Source organism: Penicillium hispanicum (genome assembly GCF_028827665.1).
Source record: "Penicillium hispanicum strain IBT 35686 chromosome Unknown utg000007l_segment0_segment0, whole genome shotgun sequence".
Lineage (NCBI taxonomy): Eukaryota > Fungi > Ascomycota > Eurotiomycetes > Eurotiales > Aspergillaceae > Penicillium > Penicillium hispanicum.
Window position 1 is genome coordinate 617,603 of NW_026623199.1, and position 22,413 is coordinate 640,015.

The window sequence follows — 22,413 nt, forward strand, 5'->3', positions numbered from 1 at the left end:
GAAGGCGATGAGAAAACCACCAGGATGGACGAGCGATTGATATTCCAGTACTCCAGAATGGGTCTAAGGTGATGGTTACGGCGAGAGAAGAAAGTATCCAGCATAAGCAGTCGGGACCTCGGTATTACTACCTGGTAGGTACCTCCAGGGCGAATTTACATGGGGAGGTACATAAGCCGGTTACTAAGGATGCCAAGGGCCGCGACTGCCCCCTCGTCGATGCTCACCAGGAGTTAGTTGTCCTCGCTCTCCAAAGTCTTTCCCTTCTCTCCCCCCAATTTCCGATCCAGGGAGAATCTCACCATCCCCCATGCCGTCGTTCCTTTCTTGATTCTTTGTCTCGGTAATCGCGTGCCTGTCTCGACACTGAGCCCCCCGTCGCTTCGCCATGGCGGACTCCTCATCTTCCAGCCTCAAAGGCGGAAGTAGGACGCGCCGCGCCTGGACGGTGTCTGCTGAGTCGGATGCGATGGAGAGTTCTGGTCGGAGCAATGGCCGCTCCTCCATCGATTCCAATACCGAACGACCTAAAACACAGGCTGGCGAGGTCCCGGATGCCGCTAAGGCTGGTCCTAGCGGCTTCTCCAAGCTTCTCAACTCGCGGCGGAGACGTAAGAAGAGAAACAACCAGAACCAAGATGACGAACCGCCGGTGCCAGGGATTGTTCTGGAGCAGGAACTACAGGAACTCCCTTCCAACGAGTCCCGCGACGGCACGTCGGCAGCAACCTCATCCAACAACAGCTCCGCTCCACCGGAGGGAGAGGTGATCAACCTCTTGACCGATGATTCGGAGCCCGACAGGTATCCAAAGCTCTATCTACTATTGCGATTGCTATCGCCTTCCACTGACTCGGCGCCATTTCTGCAGGACTCCATCGCTCGTCTCTCGTAATTCCCATGCCGGTTTCTACACGTCCTCCTCTCCACTCATCAAAACAACCTCGGTCGGTGCTACGGACACGGAAGGTACACAAGCGGACGTAGAATCCGCGATCAGTGGCCCGAGTGCAACCGGATCGGAGTCGAACTCCGGCGAAAACCCCCCGAGACCGACCACCCGCAGCAGCATGACACTGGATGTCCCTGCTGATTCCAACGGCAAGCGGCGCAGCGTTTCACCTGGACGCCGCTTCAAAGAAGCCTTTAGTTCATCGGACAAGTCGGAGAAGAAGAGTCTGAGTGACGATCAGGATCGCGCATCGTCAAAGTCTGGGGGCAGCAGAAGTGGGAGGAGCCTGTTTGGAAGCGGCCGGCGGAGCAGTTTGTCCTCGAAACGGGCACATGCGACCCCAGAACTCCCTCCACCTCTCCCAGTCCCTATTCGCACCGATCTGATAGAGAACAAAGTGCCCACTCTAGAGGCAAGTCCGCTGCCAAACACCCCTCCACATACTGCCATCCCTGCGCCGGCTACTACTATCACGCCTCCGACTCCAACAGAACATCATCCGCTGAATCCTCAGATTACCGCCAATGACTTGACCGACTCACCAGAATCAATCCAATCCCGCAACTCCATATCTTCCCCGGGGGTCACTGTGAGCCCCTCAGGGAACATGATCTCCCACCGCCGAGTGCGATCTGCCTCTGCAGCACATGTCCCGAGTAAATTGTCGACATCTGTCACGGCTTTAAGCCCACTGGAGGAGTCGAAGACGCCCAAGAGCACATCCAGTCAGCAAAGCGGATTTTTTTCGTCTGTGTTCTCCGTTGCCCAGAACGCTGCATCCTCATTGAGTAACACTCTCAATGCCCAACAGAAGACCCGAACCATTTCTTCACCTTCCTCAGCCGGACTTGACAAGTCTCCTGTGGAAGGCAATGCAGAGGATGGCAATCAGTCTTCGAAGCAAGCCAATCAAAGTGAAGAAGGAAAGCCGTCGGCCTTGGAGACTCTCGGAACTGGGAATCTGAACTTCAGTCACCTGGATATCGATGCCCCACCCGGCGAAGTGATTTCTACAGCAGATGGCGTGGTTGTTACAAAGCCAGACACGCCGACTGATAAACGCAAGAATACCGCTGTTAGGAAGCGAGATGAAGAGGCGGCGAAGGTTGAGGATCAACGTGCAGCCCGTGCTGTCAACCTGGCTTACGAGAAACCTTCCGAGTCATCTGCGCTCGGGTCTCCCGTTGATGATGTATTGGAAATCCAATCCACCATCTCCCTTCCCAGGGATGGCATCGTGACTGGGGATCACACTCCTCCAAGCGGGAGTATCATTGATGGTGACATAGGCAGCGGCGGTCTCAAGCGGAGCGGAAGTGTGCGCAGTCGACTTGCACGACGCCATCGAGGTTCCTCTGGAGCGACAACCTCCACAATCGGTGCAATTGGGGCCAGCGCTCTGGCTCTTGGTGTTCCTGGTGTCAATTCGAGTGTACCTCGGCTAACTGGATTTGCTGTCGCGAGTAAGAAGCGCAACAGGGACTTTCACCAGCTCTTCAGGAGTGTTCCCGAGGATGATTATTTGATTGAGGACTACAGCTGTGCGTTGCAGCGTGAAATCATTCTTGCCGGTCGCATCTACATCTCCGAAGGTCACATTTGCTTCTCCAGCAATATCCTGGGATGGGTCACAACTCTCGTCATCAGTTTTGACGAAGTGGTGGCAATTGAGAAGGAGAATACGGCGATGGTGTTCCCCAATGCAATTGCCATTCAGACCCTCCATGCTCGCCATACCTTCAGAAGCTTGCTCAGCCGTGAATCTACCTATGATCTGATGGTCAACATCTGGAAAATCAACCACCCCTCTGTCAAAAGCTCTGTCAACGGAACCCGGGTGACCAATGGCACTGGTGACAAGACCGAAAAGGTCGGAGAAAGTGACTCGGAGAGCGATACCTCCGACGAGGATGAGATCTACGACGAGGATGAGGAGGGTGACAACGCGGAAAGTTTCTTCGAAGCTGGCGCTAGCGCCAATGCCAGTGAGAAGTCCTTGCCGACGAGAGCCGGTCTGAGTCGTCAGGCCTCGTGTCTCTCGGGGAAAGCAGTGTCACCTTCCGCCGGAGCCAATGGTGACGCCAAGAATGGTGACAAGGCCGGGGCTTCTAAAGAGGCCGACTTCCCTGGTCCGTCTACACATGCACCCACCGAATACACAGAACCCAATGGGCAATACGAAAAGGTCATTAAGGATGAAATGATACCAGCCCCACTCGGTAAGGTCTATTCTTTGGTCTTTGGGCCGGCTTCGGGAGAATATATGACCAAATTCCTCGTGGACAACCAAAAGTCCGGCGAATTACAGTGGGAAGGGACAATGAAGGGGCTCACAAATGAGAGCCGAATCAGGAAGTACTCGTACATCAAACCTCTCAACGCTGCCATTGGTCCAAAGCAGACCAAGTGTATCACTACGGAGAACTTGGACTTTCTGGATTTGGAAAAGGCAGTCCTCGTCACGTTGAGCACCCAAACCCCCGATGTACCCAGTGGAAATGTTTTCGCCACCAAGACCAAGTACCTACTTACGTGGGCTTCTGGCAACCAAACTCGCTTCCTCGTGACATGTACTATAGAATGGTCAGGCAAGAGCTGGCTGAAGGGTAAAGTTTCCACCGATCAGCGGAATGATGGTGATCCACCTACTAAACGTTTTCAGGTCCGATTGAGAAAGGCGCTGTTGATGGTCAAATGGCCTTCGGTAACGAACTCGTCAAATCTTTGAAGATGGGCGTTGTTCCTCGCGGGCGTACCAACGGTGCTGGGAAGGTCAAAGGTCGTCGCAAGAAGGGCGATGCTGGGGTCCTTGAAGCGTCGGCAACGGCCTCGTTGAAGGCGGCTGGGGATGCCAGCACCGACCAGGCAGATTCCTGGGGGCTGTTCGAACCAGTCCGTCCAATCTTGGAACCTGTTTCCAGTATGCTCAAACCGCTCTGGAGTGGGAACATAGCGATTCTGCTTGTTGGAATCCTGCTTTATATGATATTCTTCCGAACGCCGTCGACTCCCTCCACGCTGGGGCACGATATGGGCTACCATGGTCTGAGTCTCCCTCAGCGCCTGGCTGCATACGAGGAAATGTGGCGGCGCGAAGAAAGCGAGCTTTGGAACTGGCTGGAGGATCGAACGGGCATGGATGGGATGGTTTTCCCCACCCTCCAATACCGGACGCCTGAACCTCACGCTAGTCGCAGGTCCTCTAATGTCAAAGCCGCCGATGAACGTGAACTTGCCGCGCGCCTCCGAGAGGAAAGGGTCTCAGATCGAGAGATGGGCCATGCCATTCGAACCACACGCCAGCGGCTCGATATCCTGGAACAGATGATGAACAATCGCAAAGCCCAATACAATACTGACAGCGAACCTGTTCGGACCGAGCTATGAGTCGTGTCTGCTAACCTCCTACTGATATCTTTTCTATACGATTTGAAGTTTTCTCCCGACGCCTCTCTTCGCCACCTTTACCTCCTATCGCCGAACTTTGTGTCTTTTTAGCACTGCCACACCTTCATTATATTACAACATCTCTTCCTATTTCCTTTTGGGCCTCTTTTTGGGCCGTGTCGTCGGCCATTGATGTCACTCCTTATTCCTCTCATTAACTCTCCACATCCACAGTCCTTCATTTTCGCTTCCCCTCCGGTGCAATGGATGTACGGGCAAGCCTTTTCTTACATGTACATGAGCGCCAACTGCTTTGTCTATACCGTCTGTCCGAGACAGCTTCGACTTTCCTTTCGCTCCTGTTTCCCGAGCGTTCTCGCTTTATTTTCTCTTTCGCTTCTCCCTGCTGTGTGGGTGTCACTGTATAGCCTTAAAAACGGTTTTCTCCAGCGCTGTCATTCAAAACACATTGAGCGTCTTGTGTGCAATTTTGTTTTCCGTTCGAACTTTGTGTTGACATCTTCAACGACTGCCAAATGGTGTGTATATATATCATTCACCAAATTAGTTCTCTTTTCTGGAAATTTACTAAAGGACAAAGTAGCTGGTACTTCGCAAATACCTCGCATCCATTGCGTTCTTCATGGTTCTGCATTGATAGTCTTTCCAACAATAAGATCAGTCCAGGCCTAATCCAGTACTTCCTATTCATATGTACACCATATAGCGAAAGTTTTTACATGAGAATTATGCATGGGTCAATTGGCTTGAATTTCCAGATGTTCGTCTAGCTGGATGCCCCTACTATACGCCACCGAGTTCTCGACCTTTGGCGCGGGCTGTAGCCTTATTCGCAGCCGTCGACGTTTGCCACGGCCGAACGCCCGAATTAAAGACATCATCAATCTGTTCTAAGGTCAAACTCGCAGTCTCGGGGACTAATAGGTAGGCCATGATAGCAATGACCACCGTGACGCCGGCATAAAAGTAGCCCACATTTGGGCCCATGTTCCCATAGTCCGCATCAAGCATGTAGGGCGTCCAGAACACGGCGCCAAACGAGAATATGCCGTAGAAAATGGTTGAGTTGGCCTGGCCGTACGTGCGCAGCGACACACTGTGCATCTCAACCGACGCCAGCCCGGCACTGGGGGCGATCGTTCCGCCGAAGACGAATGACCAGAGGCACAGGAAGATGACGATGACTATCTTCGACGTGGTGTCGGAGCCCAGGGCTGAGCTGACCGACGAGAAGATCAGCATACAGGCTGCCATCGCGCCGTATCCGGAGAGAATGGCCAGGCGCCGTCCTCCGTGCTCCACCACGAAGGGACCTAGTAGTGACCCGCCCAGGATACAGAGCCCGATGATCACGTTGATCAGGTACGGGTTGCTGATCCCCACGCCCTTGAGAAAGGTCGTTGCAAACGGCTGCACGAACTGGATTCCTGTCACCGACATGCCGACCATGATGAGCGCGGACGTGAATGTCCGACGGATCTGGCTCTTGTGGTAGATCTGCAACCACGAGGTCGTCGCGGAACTCGCCCGCTCAGACCTGATATGAGCCCGGACATCTTCGATCTGGGCCGTGATTTGCTCCGAGTACGGGTCGATGCGGTAGAGCATGCTAAACGCCTGCCGCGCCTCGGCCTCCCGGCTATCGTCGTTGGTCAGAATCCACCGCGGCGATTCGGGGAACATCAAGATTCCCGCGCCGAGGATAATGCCCAGCGGGATCTGGCACAGGATCGGCGTCTTCCACTGCCAGTTGTTTCCGGGCTCGAGCTGCGCGGAGCCTGCGCAGACGGCGGACGAGGCGACGTTGCCCATCGCCAGCCCGACGTTGTAGAGTCCCAGGGCGAACCCGCGCTTGTGCGCGACGATGCACTCGGAGCCGTAGGTCACGCTGGCGGAGATCAGGTTCCCGATTCCCACGGCGCTGATGCATTTGCACACCATGTAGTGTAGGAAGCTGCCGCTTGCGTGTCCGCCTGTGCCTAGCATGCCGGCGGCGCCGATGACGGCCAAGGCACATCCGATCTGGATGGATCCGCGTCGTCCAATGTATCGACCGGTCAGGCCGGAAATGCCGCCTCCGATGCCAATGAAGAGGTAACTCAAGCTGATGAGCGATTGTTGCAAGGGAGTGATGGAGCATTGCTCAACGACCTTGCCCGTTGTCGGGTTCATGAGCTCGCTGCAGGTGCCGAAGGCGCTCCTATACGAAGGCATGATCAACACGGTGCCGGAGTAGCCATTGTCGAAGTTGGTGATCCATGCAGCAAACGAGACCCAAAGGGATAGGCGAAGCATCGCACCCGTCGAATCGGGTTTCTCATTCGGCCTCGCGGACGGATGGAGGGTCAAGGTAGTATCGAAGTCTTTGTCGAGGCGTTCATCGTACCAGCCCATGGTTAGGACTCTTTGGCGATGATTTCAAATGGATAGATGGAGTGCGGAAGTCGAGTTAGGGCGTGCATTATCTTTGCTGCACCGCCAACAGTCGCCGCGGTATTCTTAAGTATGTATGTGCTGCCCGAGTTTCATATCCGCCTGCATTCCGAAGGCACTCCATACATATCCAGCGCGATCATCGGGAATGCCAGGCCTCCGGGAGGGCCAATGAGCGCTTGGTGTCAGCGTGAAGGACCGATAAGCACCTTGCTTTATTCCGACGTGAAGAATTGATGCTATTTACGACTCGCTGTATTCTCGGAGTAATGAAATCACCGCGGAGATTAGAGTGAGATACCAAGCAATCGGGGCTGAAACCCGGTGCTTAATTTCAGCAGTGCCACTGGAATGTGCATGACTCAATAGTCCCCTCTGGAGTCCCTGGTCGAAACTTGGGATTCTCGCACGTCGTTGATTCAATTCGGATGGTATCGTCCCCTCGAATCGGACTGTCTCAGCAGCTGCCTCTCTGATCGGCGGAGTGCATTACTCAATCTCGTGCGCGACGCAAACGAACAGACATGAGCCGGCGAGAAGAAGAAAATGGCCCATCATGCATGGCCAGTTTTCTTGGCGGATTGGTAGTTTAATATCGGGGTCAAGGATGCCGGCGGATTTTGCGTTGTTGCGAGTACCTTTTGCAAGGTTCCTATTCGGACATGAAGGGACAATTGCTGCAAATTCCCGAATCTCGTAGCCAAAGTAGCGAGGGACGCGTACGGCTTGCCAGAGCTATTAGTTGATCAGCTCGGTGGCTTTCGGGGGTTTGGCTCACCCAGTCACCATCTTGCCTTTCGATATCCAGCTTCATCGTCTCCAAATGCGGGCAGCGGGGCATCCAAGTATTCGAGGTTTTCGATAGTAAATACGTCGCGGAACTGAGGCTCCCACGATTCGTCGATGTGGCAGCCCCTAAGAGGCGGATGTCGATTTGACGGGTGTGGTTATGGGCATTGGTGAGAAGTCTCCCGAAAGAGGAACTCGGGAGCCGAAAGCTTGGCCTCAGCCTCACCATAATCTCCTTGAATATCAAGGCCCTCTCGGACGTACAATAATTGATAAATGTTCGGAAGACGCTGGATTAGATGAGCCATGTCTGTTCGAGCCCGGACCATGCAGAGGTAATTTCCGTGAATGCGACCGTCAGCTCTTCCACCCAGACCCGCGGTTTATCATCCAACTCCTTCAGTGGTCGAAGGAGAAGAGCCTCACGCCCTCGATTCCAGTCGCCGAGCAGACAGAATGCATTGAGGTCGGTATATCAAGGGTGTTGCTAGGTTATTCACCCCTTTGAGACCAGTGTAACGTCTTTTAATGACGATGATCTTTGTGTCTACAATAGTTATCGGTTCGACACCTGGTGAAAGCATATGATAGGGCAGACGGTTTGAAGAGGTATACAAAAATCCCTGTCAGTTCTACTTTCCAACTATGCATACTCTGAAGCATCGAAATGGAACTGCAGATCAATTCTGGCACGTACCCATAGGAGGGCGAGCGGCGGGTAGTGAGATCCTTCTCTCTTCCTCCCTAGGAATTAGTTCATCGAACCAATCGAATCACCTTGTTTCTTGTCTGATCCGTAACAAATAGACTAGAAATTCCTCATTAACAGATCGTACGGACGAGGACGCAATCCAGGAATCCCCTAGCTTCGCTCAGCATAACACATAGAGATCAAAACACTATATATATTATCTGAGATCCAGTTCAAGCTACGAATTCTGTCGAGCAGACATTGTATACATCGCGCATATCGTCACGTGCGGGCCATTGTATGATCGCACGTCAACATCACCACATCCAACTCCCGACTTGAATTCCGCAATCCTCCTGGGAAACCAGCCACCATGGAGTTTTCAACACTGCTGATCTTGTTGGCAGTCTTCTTCGGTAAGTGTCCCGCTGCACAGTCTACTGCGATGCAAATGACTATTCCCACGCCGCGACGACCAACCTACAATGGAATAAGCGACACATCACCCGCGAGTCAATTCATCTGACACAGCCACAGTCTTCCGCTTGATCCAGAACCAGGGCGCAGCAGCGACACCGCTAGAGCCGCACGGCAGGGTCACCAACGTGGACAGGTAGGAATCGCCTCTGACAGCCAAACAGGAACTGCATTCCGGGCTAACCACCGCACATCAACAGCGAAGCACACTTCAAGACCCTCACCTCCTCCGGCCCCGTCGTGATCGACTTCTACGCAACCTGGTGCGGTCCCTGCCGGGCCGTCTCGCCCAAGGTCGGCGAGCTCAGCGAGAAATACCAGAACGTGCGCTTCATCCAGGTCGACGTAGATAAGCTGAGCCAGGTGGCGCGGCAGCTTACGGTCACTGCCATGCCGACCTTTGTCTTTTTCAAGGATGGGAAGGAGTTTGGGCAGCGCGTGCGAGGGGCGGATCTGCGCTCTCTCGAGAACGGGATTCAGGCTTTGACTGCATGATCTCCTCGCCTGTTGGTCTTTGAGAGCGGAGCGGGACGATGTGAATGAACGCCAGATATCGGCATGGTTATGTGAATAGAGGAAATGAATGATGTACATGGTCATCGCTGTTATCGATTTACTGGGACCCCATTTCTCCACATTGTGGTCACGATGTGCCAGACGTCCATGACCGTTCGTTCAACTCTCTCGAGGAAACTGAATTCCGTCGAATAGGGTCTCCCAGCCACGCCACTGATGGCACATGCGATGAAGACTCCCCCCACCCTCTGGGGAAAACGCGGCTCTTTCCCAGTCAATCACGCCTGCCACTGCATCCAGATTTGGATGCAAGACAATGTTCGAGAGATCCCAATCCATATGCGAAAGGACTGGTAGACTGGTAGGATTGATCTGATGGAGGAACGGTATGTCCTGGGCCTGGTAGGATCGAAGAAAGTCCTTGGTGGACTCGAAAGGTCCACGATAGGGAAGTTGATCGTGGAAGATTTCCCCCGAGGGACTCAGTGATCGGACTCCACGTATCTCATTTGGAACCTTTGCGAGCTCCTTGATATATCCCTGTACTTGCAGTTTAATCGCTTGCTGCTGACGAGGATGAACTCGATCCCACGCTACACCATCGAATATTGTGATCCCCGGGATGCGCTCAAAAACATTAAGTCTATCTTGGGCGATTAGTCTTGGTTTGCACAGGTCTGGAAATTAGTACCTGCCCGTCCCCTTGGTAGATCAGCTTTGGGATAGGGATATTCGTGTGCTCACGAACAACTTCCAAGACGCGGATTTCATTTTGATCGCGCTCGGAAATAGTGGCTATTTCAGGCTGGTAGCCACCGTAGCCTAGCTCGCCGGGCTGAAGAGGTTTCTTCACGACATGATTCTCTAGCATGTAGATATATCGATCGAATGGTGGAACCGGGAGGGCATCAGGCTGGCATTTCTCTAGCCACTCCTTATCAGAGAGGGTCATTTTGAGGGCAATAGCGAGATGAATTTTGACAAAGAAGTGAGGAGAGCGCATTTGGACATTGCATCCCGACCAAGTCATGTGCCTCGCTATGGTGACGAATCAAGATGCAAGGGGAGCGTGGAAGGTTTTAAACCAGACGCTGGCTTTGTTTGAGGTGAAGACGAGGACGGGTTAGTTAGACGAAGACGTTTCGCTGGCAGAGCGTGCATACCGTCTGTCCATGCGGAATCTACAAAACTCGCGAGCGACGCAGGAGCAAGATCGGATGAAATAATGTATGTATTAGGCAGAGATAATATTACCTCTATGATGCAAATCAAGAGCAAGAAACACTCGCAAAACAGACAATAAAAAGACAAAAGTGAAAGGTATATCACAGGACCCCTGCAACTTCCCCAGCCACAAGAACAACCCACCAACGAAGCGTTTACAGAATGGAGCCCAGGGCAACGCAAGGAAGACCGGCGCCAACGAGGTCGTTGCTCTGCGAGAGAAATTAGCACTTGATGTCGGGAGGAAGAGTGACAGAAACTCACGGCAGTGGAAGGCGAGTTCGCACAGCAGGCGATGTTCTGCTTGCACTTCTGGTTGAGCAGGTCCTGGACGGGGATACCGATGATGGGAACTGGAAGCTAATTAGAAAGGTCCAGCAGGCGAGAGGGAAAGAAAACATACCCTGGGCATCGAGCTTGGAGCACTGGTCGAAGATACCAGCACCAGCAGCACCGGAGCCGGTGCCGATCAAGTTGGAGAGAAGACCACCAGCGATGCCGGAGTTGACATCGGTGGTGTCGCCAGCGTAGGTGGCCTTGTTGCAGCAGGACAGCTGAGCCTGGTCACCACACTTGGACTGACCCTCCTTGACGGTCAGGTTGTCGGGGACGTGCCACTTGACGTGGTCGGCACCCTGGGCCTGGATGCCCTGGTTGCCACCCTCGGTGGGCAGAGCAGCAGCGAGGCTGGAGAAGGCAATGACGACGGCGCTCAGAGAGAACTGCATATTGACGGTATTAAGATTAAAGATTGTAGTCTTTAATGGAAAGCAGATAGGGTTTTGTGGGAGAGTTTGGAGAGAAAGTAGAAAGCTCAGAGAATGGAAGTGTGTGATAGAATCAAGACGAACCCATTCACAGCACGCCTTTTATCTTTGAAGATGCGACTGTTTGGGCTCGTGCTGATCGACGAGTCTTCACGTTGATGGCCAACAACAATGGTCCCGTTTGGGTTGCGGGAATGCCATACGCAAGGGTGAGCCATGAACCCGCCCTGATCCCGAAGGCATTAAAGCTCCTCCATTGGTGGCTGCGATCCTGTGCAATCCTGCAATCAATCAGAAAAGCCCCTGCGCTTCCCAAGAGTGTTGGTGCCCTGCATTCCAGAGTGGCGGCGGCATCCATCAAAGCTACCCTACGAGCCTCAGTCTTCCAGGATTCATATCCACTGGGGATCCATACACCCTTCGGTGCAGATAGTGGAATCAAAATAATCAACCAAGTTGGCTGTGCTATAGTATGGCCAGCCATTAGTTCCCTGGCTTTGGCTCCTCTAGAATTGTTGCTAAAACCTTCAATGCATATCCGTTCAGTCCTCAGCAACCGAAGAATGCACCGAGGCTATTGAATCAAACTTCCCATTGAGATTGACCAGTCGATGGAACTATCGGGAGTAGGTGGTTGAATTGCATAGACTACCTTGTCGGCGCGCGTAGTTGAGCGCTCTTCTCCAACACCTCGGTGTGAAAACTTGTTGTAGAAACTATAGCAAACCTCCAATATGGCCCAGCAAGCATCAACCCTTGACCGGCTACCATCTGTCTGGCTGGTATGAGTGGTTGATCTTGTGGACTAATCTCAACCTGCGTGCAATCGAGGCCAACCGATCGCCCCATGATAGAGCATTCATCGGTGCCAGGCCCCGTCGATCTCTTCTCCTCTTCAAGGGTGGATGGGTCAACTGGAGCCCATTTCTGCGTTACGACGGGCGACCGTGAGGATCTGCGCTGTCTTTTGCTGGGGCATGTAGGCCTTGATCACAGGGAAGGAATGGTCCCCGTCCTTGACGGAGGCGCGATTAGGGGTTTGGTCTGGTAGTCCATACTTGCAAGACACCTTGCGTGGTAAGATTGAATAACAGGATTTGGATTGGCAAGAGAGACAACTTGTGCGCGAGATTATTGCCATGGGGCAAAGTTATCTCGTTGCACGTTTAGAGGATTGGAAGTGAAAGCACCCCTTGCTAGGGTTTGGGAAGTCACGGCCGCGTTCATCATGGCGTGACTGCAGTTCCGATTTTTTTTTATACAGGAAAATCTAGCTGTCGTTGGCTTGTCGTATAAGTTTTTTCTAGTCTATGATAGGCAGTAGTGTCTGCGGCTCGTACTATAGGACCTATTGGTACTTGGTTCCTGGGAGGGTTCAACCTCGGAAGACGCAGTCAACTACCTTGTCAGTCGATCGTGTCTACAGTATATAAAATAACGAGTTTAGGCATATTGTACATAGATATTCGACCCACTGACGTGATGGAATAATTCTAAATGACTTAAAGAAGGATTGTTCCAAGGGTGCTATCTGTAAATTAACAGAAGCATTGTCATGGTGCCAACAACGACACAAATATATAACTAATCAGTACCAGATCGGAATATACAAACGCACCACATCCCAGCTGACTATCGTGCCAGCTGCACAAAACTACATCTCATTGTCAAAAATAAGAAGATGAACAAGGATATCAAGGACAGGCTATCTACAACACGCACAGCAGAAGCCAAGCTTCATCCCGTTTATTCTCCCGGCAAACCGAGTCGAGCCAAGCGTATCGACGAGCGGATCCCGAGTGGAACAGCCGGGCCAATCGGCTGTGGCCATTGCACGATCCAGGCATCGACTTGTATACACGCCCGAGAACCTATGGCTTAGTCCGAATTCAATGCGAAGAGAAAGCTCGCTTAGAGTCGAGAGGCTATCAATTCGACAGTCAGGCCTGTCTCAATATCACAAACATCCGGCACTAGCAAACTCTCTCACCGTCTACTCCTAATCACAATAAACCAAGAACTATATCCAAGCACGACGTTGATCAACCCAACAACCATGTCTACTTGCCTTCTCCGGCCAGCTCGTCGAGCAACCAGCCCCCACAGCCGAGCTGATCGACAGATGAATAAGGTTAGGCATCAGCTTTGAGTTGTCGAATCGCAGCTGCATTTAGTTATAATATTCATCTAATTCGGACAGCTCAAATGCAGCAATGACGCAAGAACCAATAAATGATGGCATCGTGATCAGGAATCAATTCGGCATCTAGACCGGAACAGGGGAATCATAAATGAAAACGATAGCTATTACAAACAATGACATGTCAGAATGTAAAGAGCAGGACTCCAGCACGTGAGTAAATTCCAGCAAAACGCCAAGGCCCTGTATATAACTTCACAGACCAGAGTACGAGGAAGAGTGAAAAGGGCTGTACAGCCAGGAAAGAAGACAAGCGAGCTCGCATGTATCAAGAGCCATGTCCTCGGAGGAGTATCGTGACGGTCATGGGGATAGCGAAGAAAAGGAAACAAAGAATTGGCACGAGAACTTGACCAGACCTAGGTGCCGCCATATGGCTGTGGACTTTCGAGCTGCATACTGCGACGCTCCTCCTTGACCTTGCGCTTCTCCATCTTCTTCATTGCTTCCTCGGTCAGCTGTTGTCGGAAGAGCCGCTCCACAATATCCTTCTTCCGCGCCAAGCGGTCGCCAATCATGATCAAAACGCCACCGGTGATGTTACACGTAATGGAGCAGCACAGGATGACGGTGGTGAGCGCAAAAGGGCGCTGGCCGGGAGTTTCCATACTCCAGGTACAGGCACCAAGAGCCATCTGCAGCAGAGAATGACAGTCCAGCACGACAACGATAGCGATGAGAAAGCGAAGCGGGAATGCATGATGGGTCATAGTCTCGTGCGGTTTGTAGAAGGTGTGGGATTTGGCGAATTTGGTCTGATGGTGCATCAAGCGCAGTTGCTGACGAGGGTCGAGCACGGAATATTCATGTTCGTCTTCCTTGGGCGTGTCTCCAAACTCGACGTCCACATCCTTCGCACGTTGCGATGGAAGATCATTCTTGTCCTTGAGGTCTGGCAACTGGCGCTTTGAACGAATTTTCCACGTCAAGAGGGTGTAGTGGGCAATAAAGATCATATGGTAGGTGTCCACCGCTCGAAATGGGGCCAGCCCATCACCCATGATCGCAAACAGGGCGACCAGAATATTGTCAATAACGTTGACAACATAGAGCTGCCTTCCACCAACATTGATCCAGCCTGAACAAGTAGTCAGCGTGCTGCCACTAGCTACAATAACATGTAGCTTGGTTCTTACCGATCAGAAAAAGTACCCATGCAAGGCCGAACAGGGTGATCAGGGTTGCATAGAGCGTCACGAGGAATCCCAGAGCTGGCAGAAGGCACTGATTAGTTTCATACTCCCATGAGCCTGACATAGTGAAGAGAACTCACGCTTGCGAACGTATTGCCCGAATCCTTTCATCGCACGCTTGAACTTGGACCGACGAGAGTGGAGCATATGCCGGACATGATCGTTCAGCTCGACGAAGTCCTCTCGTGTCCAGCCCTCCAACTCATGGCCTTCGGGTAGGACCGCATAACGCGGACCTACCAGCACCGACGACATACTCGAGAAGGGTCGAAGTTGTTCCAAGGTCGGACGTTCTTTGAGCTTAGAATCCTCCGACATCTCCCCCTCATCGGTCGTGGTTCCTTGTTCTTCATCGGACGGCGGCGCTCGCGTCAGAGTGTAAGTCGGCATACGGTTGATCCAACCACCCAGGTTGGGCACGAACAAAGAATTCTGCACATTAGTAAGGGTCGAGAGCGCAGAAACCTCCGGGTCTGATATGTTACAGTGTGTTAGCCCAAGTACCTTGCACAGGCCTTTTCCGTACGTGCGGAAGACATGGCTCACCGATGACATCTAGCACGTCGACGACTTGAGGCCCATATTCTCTCGCGCGTTGTCCTTTCTCCTGCTCCAATTGTTCCATCTGTGGCGAGGCCCCGGTCACTGTCGATGCGCGATTGCGCGAGAAGCGATTCAGTGCGGCTTGGCTGGTTCGCCGCAGGACGTTACGACTGTCAGGTCGTTGGAGGGAACCCGGAGGCGGTTGAAGATGCTCTGGTACGTGAGGCTCGGCCTCCGTTTCTTTCGGGGTAACAGGTAAGGGGCTTTGGTGGGACGATTCCTCAGTCAAAGGTACCATGCGCATGGGGGTTGTCGCCCGCGACAGGACGTCCGGAGGCGGGGAGGACCATCGTCCTGGTCGGGGCTCGGAGTTGCTGCGTCGACGATTCCCTTGCCATGATTCATCCTCTTCGGCCACTGGTGACTGGATCGAGACTTGTCGTTCGAGGGCAGGGCCCGCTTGGGCTTCGGGTTGCGATTGGTGTTGGTTCCTCAGGGTGTCTATCGAGGAGGCGGACGGAAGGCGCGATAGCCTAATACTCGGTCGGCGTGTTCGATTCGATAGCCCTCGAGGACGCGGGGGTGCCAGCGCTGGCCTCGATGAGGATGCCTCCCCAGTCTGCTGCCTCGGAGTGCTCTCCGAAGCATTTGACTCCTCCACGGTCTCGATGCGATCCATGGAGGCGACTCACCGTCAGGATGGGGGATTGGGCGAGACGAAGAGGGCGCGATGCAAGGTGTCACTTGTACTAGCCCCTAGAAGATCACACGACGAGAAGCCCAACTCCCCCTATGCCATTGACACCCGGAGAGGTTCTGGAAAGTTTTCACGGCGGTCCTGAATCGGGGAAACCTACACGGGGACGCCGGCGATGACTCAGCTGGCCAAATCTTGTTTTTCCGCAGTGACGAGTTTGGTGGAGTGAGGGCGGGCTCGAGTGTCGATCCGTACTGGTTGCTGTCGATCAGAGGTCTGCGATAACGAGGGTGCATGAGGGGTGTCTCTTCGAGTGTGACGACCCAGTTGGGGCGAGAGTGGCAAATCCTGCTTACCGGAATTGCGTGTTTAAGTACTAGGTTGATATACATCGATGGGTAGTTCCAAGGTTACACATAACTGCTTACTGAAGATGTGCTTAATTCGAAGTAGCGTAGTGGAGCGTGGAGGCGTGGAGGCCCCGGGCCTCGACCCCGACAGCTTTGGCGCACCAGGCAACTTGGTGGAAATTCCTTAATTCTAGCAGTATGCGCTGGAATACACGGGTGGATTTATATGTCGAATAGAATATATAGTTGCGCCTGGAAATTGTCATCATTCTCAGTCCTTCAAAAAGGTCCGAGTTGGATGGTCGGGCTGCCCTATGACCATGAATCCCGTAATGAAAGCCCTTTTGGGCTAGTTAACTTAGTTATTAACTATCAATTAAGGATATGATAGTTGAGACTGTGAATTCAAAAATCTCTCCTGAGCCATGTAATATAGTGCGGCTTTTGTCATCCAGGTGACCTCTTTGTGTTGCCACTGCCGAACAGGCGGCTGTGAGTATCCATGTCAAACAGCAACTATCCACCAGATTCATTCTGATGGCTCTAGTCACAGTTGACTGTCTCGATATCTAGATCTTCTAACAAACGAGAAATACAAAGAGTCAGGATTGCTTTTCTTGCCTTGGAAGAGATGTTATATATAGGGCGGTGTTCCTGCGAAGCCCCTGCCAAAGATGCCTCATCTACAGAAGGTGACAGCTAACAGCTAAGTGGGGAAAGCACAGTGACCATGATAGCGACTGAGAGCTTACCAACCTCTGTGCTCACACGGCAGTGCCGCCGAAAGCGGGAAGAACCTACAGACTCTACTTGCAACACACTGTCGAAGAGACCCAAGACATACCATTCCCGCCTCCAACGAGCTCGAGCAGGACAGGAACCATCCGTTTCCTCATGCCCCTTCACGAACGACTTTTTTATCGACATGGCGGCAGCCATCAGCCAGCTGTTCCCCATCGACACCTTTGCAAAAGCACATCGGTGCGACCGCACCGACATTCTCGATGCCCTCAGTGCCGTTGTCCTCGCTCCTCTTCAAGAGCCGCTGTCCTGGCATGGGGCCGAGTCGGTTTCAGACTACGGACAGATCCTGATTGCGGACTGGCGGGCTAGTCAGGGGAGAACTGGTCCATTAGGGCATCAGAACCAGCCCATTACTGTTAGCGATGATGACGAGGACAGCCTGCCCCAGAGCAACAGTCCTGGCGTGATATCCGACTTCACCGAGAGGTTGATCACTCCTGTCTCGGCCGATGACGACCCAGGGAACCTGATGCAGGCAAGGCAGGATCAACCCGCCATCCTTCAGAAGCCACCGGGATGCCAGAAGTCTCCCGTCACCAGAGTTGAGGCTCGGCTTGATTTGTGGGGGAGATACGTCCCAGTCGACAAATGGATTGAGGGAGTTCATAAGCAGCGACATGCGCGATCAGACGAGATGACGGATGAGCAATTTGTCATGCTGCTGCAAGAAGGGTGGTTTGAAGAAACGTAGTTGAAAAGCGGCATGATGAATAGCAGTCTGTCAGCGGAGTGTACAATGGAGGAGATGGGCAATGCAGAGAGGTGGAATGACGGGCAGCAGATTTGACTCGGGTGCAGCTTGCAGCTGTGGGGGAGCTCGGAGTGTTTCTGTTTGCTTTTTCTTTTCTCCTTGGCTTCATTCTTTGTTTTTCTTAAACCGATTGTGACACAATTCCAGTCAGTGCAACGCCTTCAATAGTTCATCACAATCCCCATGACCATGTGCGACTGCATCACATTTAGACCTCATCGCCCACCTCTATTTTGAATCATCGAGCAACACGGAACGTGGAGACGACGGGGGTTTGTAAAAGTGGAGCCGGCTGAGGTGGAAGATCGATCGATCTGTAGGGAAACAATGCGGTCCGATGCAGTGGGAGCTGGTTGCGCAGGGCCAATTGGAGACGGCGTGTTGCATTGCAAAATTTGCAGTCCAACTTGGTAGAAGAGCATGGTGGATCACAAGAGAAGGCCGAGCGGGATCGAAGAGCATGGCACCTCGCAGAATTGGGTCTGGGTCTCCAGAATGACATCAAAGTTGTTGCCGCGCCAGCGAATGATTCACTTGGGAGAACAAGGTCCAGTAGTGAACGGGGGGCGTCTAATTCACCCCTAAGCCAGCCCCCCAGGGAGTGCCCAAAAGGGTGCCCAAGTGCTGCCGACCACCCCCATTCAACCCCCCCAAAATCACACCGAGACGCCCACTGACTCCCCGCGAGTCCAGATCTCTCATTCTTCTGCTTTGCCTCCCCCCCCCCCCCCCCCCCAACAAGCACTAGCGCACACCGCCTCCTCCTTTCCTCCATCCAGTCTCCTTCTCTCTTCCTTCCCTTCTTTCCAAGAGTCACAACTTTCTCTCCATCCCATCTCTTCTCCCCCCCCCCATTCAACCGGTATCTAGGGCACCAAGCTACCCTGCTCCTTCCCTCAACGCTCCCCCTCGTCAAGTTTCCAGACACCAGCAAACACCCCCCTCTGTTTGTTGACGCAAATTGTTCAGTTCCTCCCGACGAACCTTTCTGTGTCTACCCGTCAAGATGTCTGCCGCCGATACCATTACTGACAACCTGGCTTCGACCACTATCAACGAAGCCCCTAACGCCAACGGCACCGCTCCTGTGGCTCAGGCCACCGATGCGGCTGCCGCCAGTGCGGATGAGGGCCGCCGTCTGTACATTGGGAACCTCGCCTATGCGACCACCGAGGAGGAGCTCAAGGAGTTCTTCAAGACCTACACCATGTAAGTTGTTACTGGATGGGGATATTTCACGTGGATTTGGACTGGGATAAAGCTTCTGTTGCACCCCGGGAGCTGGTCTCATGCCCACTTCAAACTACTGGCGTTATCCACCGACACTAACTCGGAAATGCAGCGAGAGCACCTCGATCCCGGTGAACCCCCGCACCAACCGTCCCGTTGGATACGCGTTTGTGGATCTCGCCACTGCTGCCGAAGCTACTGCGGCCATTGCGGGCCTTTCTGGCAAGGAGATCCTGTCGCGCAAGGTGTCGGTGCAGCTGGCTCGCAAGCCTGAGCCGGCTGAGGCCAAGGAGGGTGCTGCCAGTGGCGGTGAGGGCGCCAGCGGCAACGAAGGTCGCAAGCGAACTGGTGGTCGGGGTCGGGGCCGTGGTCGCGCTCGTGGCCGTGGCGGTCGCCCTGCTCGTGGTCGTGGTGTATGTCTTTTATCCCTCCCCTCCATGACGATTCAAGATGCTGATGAGAATTTGCAGGCCCAGGAGGGCCAGGAACCCGCCGAGGCAACCGATGCCACCCCGGCTCCTTTGGCCGAGACCACCAACGAGAACGAGGCTGCCGGCGCTGAGGGAGCCAAGCAGCAGGCCAAGCCTCGCGCGCGCCCCCAGAAGCAGCGTGGCCCTCCTGAGGATGGTATCCCGTCGAAGACCAAGGTCATGGTCGCTAACCTCCCCTACGACCTGACCGAGGACAAGGTGTGTTTCTCTTCCGGTCATGATTGGACCCGGCTTTTATTGACTTGTTATCTCTGCAGCTCAAGGAAATCTTCGTCGAATACCAGCCGGTCTCAGCCAAGGTCGCTCTGCGTCCGATCCCCCGTTTCATGATCAAGAAGCTCCAGGCCCGCAATGAGCGTCGCAAGACCCGTGGCTTCGGCTTCGTCAACCTCGCCTCCGAGGAGCTCCAGTCCAAGGCCGTCAGCGAGATGAACGGCAAGGAGATCGACGGTCGCACCATTGCCGTCAAGGTTGCCATTGACAGCCCCGGCAAGGAAGACGATGTGAACGACGCCGCCGACAAGTATGAGGAGGCCAACCCTCCGGCTGAGGAGAACACCGCTCCCGCTGCCGAGGCTGCTCCTACTGAGGCTTAAATGCCCACCGAAACTTTTCCGCCGCAGATAGCTCGCTGATTGGCTTGGAAGGGTATGTGAAGAGGACTCGAAGGAGGACCGTCTGATGGATATGATCACAGCGTCCTGAGGGTAAAGCCCAGATCGCTAGGAAATATCTTAGCTACTTGACCAGTGCTCTCGCAGCGAATCTGTGGCGATGAGGGTGTGATGATGACCTTTCCTTTTTTTTTTACGGATGACATGGAACATACGTCCATGTTGGAGAGCAATCCTTGCTGATGCCTCCATCCTTAACGACTTTTTGCCTTCTGTACTGTATCTTAGCACCCATTTAACTACCTGATGACGATCTGCCCCGGCTCCATTCCGTAGATCAACGTGCGGCCTCGAACTTGTATAGTGCCGTGCCACCCTTGGCGATGACGCTAGGCTGGGGGGGGGGGCGACCCTTGCCGATCAGCGGACAAAACAATACAATCCTTCGCCGGTTGGCTCGAACAAACAACCTCAACCTATAAGCCCGCCGTCGATCCGCTTATTGTCTGCAAAAATTGATCGAGTTCGGTCGTATATCTGCATTGCGCGACCGTGGTGGAGCATTTGAAATAGGGGTTAGGCACCCAAACCAGAAACACCCTGACTTGCGGTGCCGAGTCCGCTCAGCCTCTCCCTTGGACTGGCCACACACTTCGCTCCCAATTGTGACGAACACCTTGTACAGAGTTCGCCGTCATGTCTCGCATGTGGGAGGTCGACCCGGAGACGAAGACAAAGGTGCGCCGCGCGCCCCTTTCCCTTCCCCACGGTTGGGACCCTGAACGGCCAACGTCAGACAACTAACACCGCACACCGGGACCTCCAGCTCCTCCAGATCTCCAAAACCAACGGAAATGACAGATGCTGCGACTGTGGTGCACCATCGCCTCAATGGGTGTGTCCCTCCTACCTCCTATGACTCTATTCCTGCCTACGCGACCCTCAGCCAACCCCCCGCAGACAACCAGCTAACGGCAGCCCCATGGGCACACAATCGACCAGGCCTCCCCGAAATTCGGCACCTTCATCTGTCTCAATTGCGCGGGTACACATCGCGGACTGGGCGTGCACATCTCCTTCGTTCGCTCGATCACCATGGACGCCTTCAAGCACGCCGAGATCCAGCGCATGGAGCTGGGCGGCAACGAGCCGTGGAAGTCCTTCTACGACGCACACGCGGTGACCGTCTCTGAGGGCCGCACCTTTGAAGACTCGACGATCAAGGAACGCTACGAGGGCGACGTGGGCGAGGAGTGGAAGGAACGGCTGTCGTGCAAGGCCGACGGCCGCGAGTACGTGCCGGGTCAGGAGAAGAAGAACGCGGGCAATGCGTCACGGTCGAGCACGCCGAGGAGTCTCGGTGGTGGAGGGGCGGCCGTGACGGGCGGCGCGCGCACGGCGTCGCCGGCTGCGTCGTCGATGCGGTCGCTGGATGGCCAGCGCGGCGGGCTGCCGTCGAAGAAAGAGCAGAATGAGGCATACTTTGCAAAGCTGGGGAATGATAATGCCTCGCGGTCGGATGCGCTGCCTCCGTCGCAGGGTGGGAAGTTTACTGGGTTTGGAGGTGGGATGCCCCAGTCCTCTGCGGGGGACCGTCGGTCCTCGCCGTTTGGAGGGTTTGGAGGGTTTGGGGGATGGGGTGGTGGTGGCGGCGGCGGTGGTCATGCCATTGATGACTTCCAGAAAGATCCCATGGGCTCCTTGAGTAAAGGATTTGGGTGGTTTGCGTCGACTGTCGGAAAGGGCGCGAAGACCGTGAACGATTCATATCTACAACCTACAGCGAAGCAGGTACGTCGCCGTCTCTGATGCCTCTTCAGGCGCTTTGCCAAGCGAGCTCACGCTAACGAGTGTGATATCTAGCTTTCCGAGTCGGAATTTGCTGCGCAGGCCCGCGTTCAGGCCGCGAACTGGGGTCAGAACTTACAAGCCGGTGCGCGCGGCGCCGCAGACTCTTTCAACCGCTTCGTCGAAGGGGGCGACGAAAGCCGCCCCGGTGGTCAGCGCGGCCGTGTCGAACCTGAACGCAGAGACTTCTGGGATGACTTCTCATCCCTGGGATCGCAACAGAACTCCGGCCACCGACGCAGCGGCTCGCGGTCCGATGTCATCGGCACGGCAGCTATGCGAAAGGGCCCTGGACCCGCCTCATCATTCGGCAATTCTTCCTCGACTGCTACTGCCGGCGAGACCCATGTTTCATCTGGGTTAGAAGCTAGCGAAGGTGGCACAACATCGTCCACGACCAAGGGCAAGGACGACTGGGATGATAACTGGTAGTAT

The 22,413-nt window shown here is 54.0% G+C and overlaps 9 protein-coding genes across 9 annotated transcripts; 5 read left to right on the forward strand and 4 right to left on the reverse strand.

Annotated features, from left to right (window-relative positions):
- Window positions 1-388: 388 nt before the first annotated feature.
- On the forward strand, window positions 389-4,339 carry N7459_008017 (GRAM and VASt domain-containing protein; the record flags this gene model as incomplete). The annotated part of the gene is made up of 3 exons (XM_056947185.1): window positions 389-804; window positions 872-3,558; window positions 3,615-4,339. The coding sequence occupies 3 exons, from the start codon at window positions 389-391 to the stop codon at window positions 4,337-4,339; spliced, it is 3,828 nt and encodes a 1,275-aa protein (XP_056796695.1).
- An 804-nt stretch (window positions 4,340-5,143) lies between these two features.
- On the reverse strand, window positions 5,144-6,754 carry N7459_008018 (uncharacterized protein; the record flags this gene model as incomplete). Its single annotated transcript, XM_056947186.1, has 1 exon — window positions 5,144-6,754. One exon carries the CDS (start codon window positions 6,752-6,754, stop codon window positions 5,144-5,146), a length of 1,611 nt encoding a protein of 536 aa, XP_056796696.1.
- A 1,892-nt stretch (window positions 6,755-8,646) lies between these two features.
- Window positions 8,647-9,245, forward strand: N7459_008019 (thioredoxin family protein; the record flags this gene model as incomplete). The annotated part of the gene is made up of 3 exons (XM_056947187.1): window positions 8,647-8,689; window positions 8,811-8,886; window positions 8,951-9,245. 3 exons carry the CDS (start codon window positions 8,647-8,649, stop codon window positions 9,243-9,245), a joined length of 414 nt encoding a protein of 137 aa, XP_056796697.1.
- A 180-nt stretch (window positions 9,246-9,425) lies between these two features.
- N7459_008020 (phosphotransferase family protein) lies at window positions 9,426-10,218 on the reverse strand (the record flags this gene model as incomplete). Its single annotated transcript, XM_056947188.1, has 2 exons — window positions 9,426-9,893; window positions 9,958-10,218. 2 exons carry the CDS (start codon window positions 10,216-10,218, stop codon window positions 9,426-9,428), a joined length of 729 nt encoding a protein of 242 aa, XP_056796698.1.
- A 427-nt stretch (window positions 10,219-10,645) lies between these two features.
- N7459_008021 (hydrophobin family protein) lies at window positions 10,646-11,218 on the reverse strand (the record flags this gene model as incomplete). Its single annotated transcript, XM_056947189.1, has 3 exons — window positions 10,646-10,702; window positions 10,755-10,843; window positions 10,894-11,218. The coding sequence occupies 3 exons, from the start codon at window positions 11,216-11,218 to the stop codon at window positions 10,646-10,648; spliced, it is 471 nt and encodes a 156-aa protein (XP_056796699.1).
- A 2,598-nt stretch (window positions 11,219-13,816) lies between these two features.
- N7459_008022 (DUF2985 domain-containing protein) lies at window positions 13,817-15,872 on the reverse strand (the record flags this gene model as incomplete). The annotated part of the gene is made up of 4 exons (XM_056947190.1): window positions 13,817-14,535; window positions 14,594-14,668; window positions 14,731-15,123; window positions 15,197-15,872. 4 exons carry the CDS (start codon window positions 15,870-15,872, stop codon window positions 13,817-13,819), a joined length of 1,863 nt encoding a protein of 620 aa, XP_056796700.1.
- A 1,042-nt stretch (window positions 15,873-16,914) lies between these two features.
- On the forward strand, window positions 16,915-17,735 carry N7459_008023 (uncharacterized protein; the record flags this gene model as incomplete). Its single annotated transcript, XM_056947191.1, has 2 exons — window positions 16,915-16,932; window positions 17,016-17,735. 2 exons carry the CDS (start codon window positions 16,915-16,917, stop codon window positions 17,733-17,735), a joined length of 738 nt encoding a protein of 245 aa, XP_056796701.1.
- A 1,066-nt stretch (window positions 17,736-18,801) lies between these two features.
- On the forward strand, window positions 18,802-20,112 carry N7459_008024 (uncharacterized protein; the record flags this gene model as incomplete). The annotated part of the gene is made up of 3 exons (XM_056947192.1): window positions 18,802-19,004; window positions 19,138-19,714; window positions 19,774-20,112. 3 exons carry the CDS (start codon window positions 18,802-18,804, stop codon window positions 20,110-20,112), a joined length of 1,119 nt encoding a protein of 372 aa, XP_056796702.1.
- A 714-nt stretch (window positions 20,113-20,826) lies between these two features.
- N7459_008025 (GTPase-activating protein GCS1) lies at window positions 20,827-22,410 on the forward strand (the record flags this gene model as incomplete). The annotated part of the gene is made up of 4 exons (XM_056947193.1): window positions 20,827-20,868; window positions 20,957-21,025; window positions 21,133-21,921; window positions 21,994-22,410. 4 exons carry the CDS (start codon window positions 20,827-20,829, stop codon window positions 22,408-22,410), a joined length of 1,317 nt encoding a protein of 438 aa, XP_056796703.1.
- Between the last annotated feature and the right edge of the window lie 3 nt (window positions 22,411-22,413).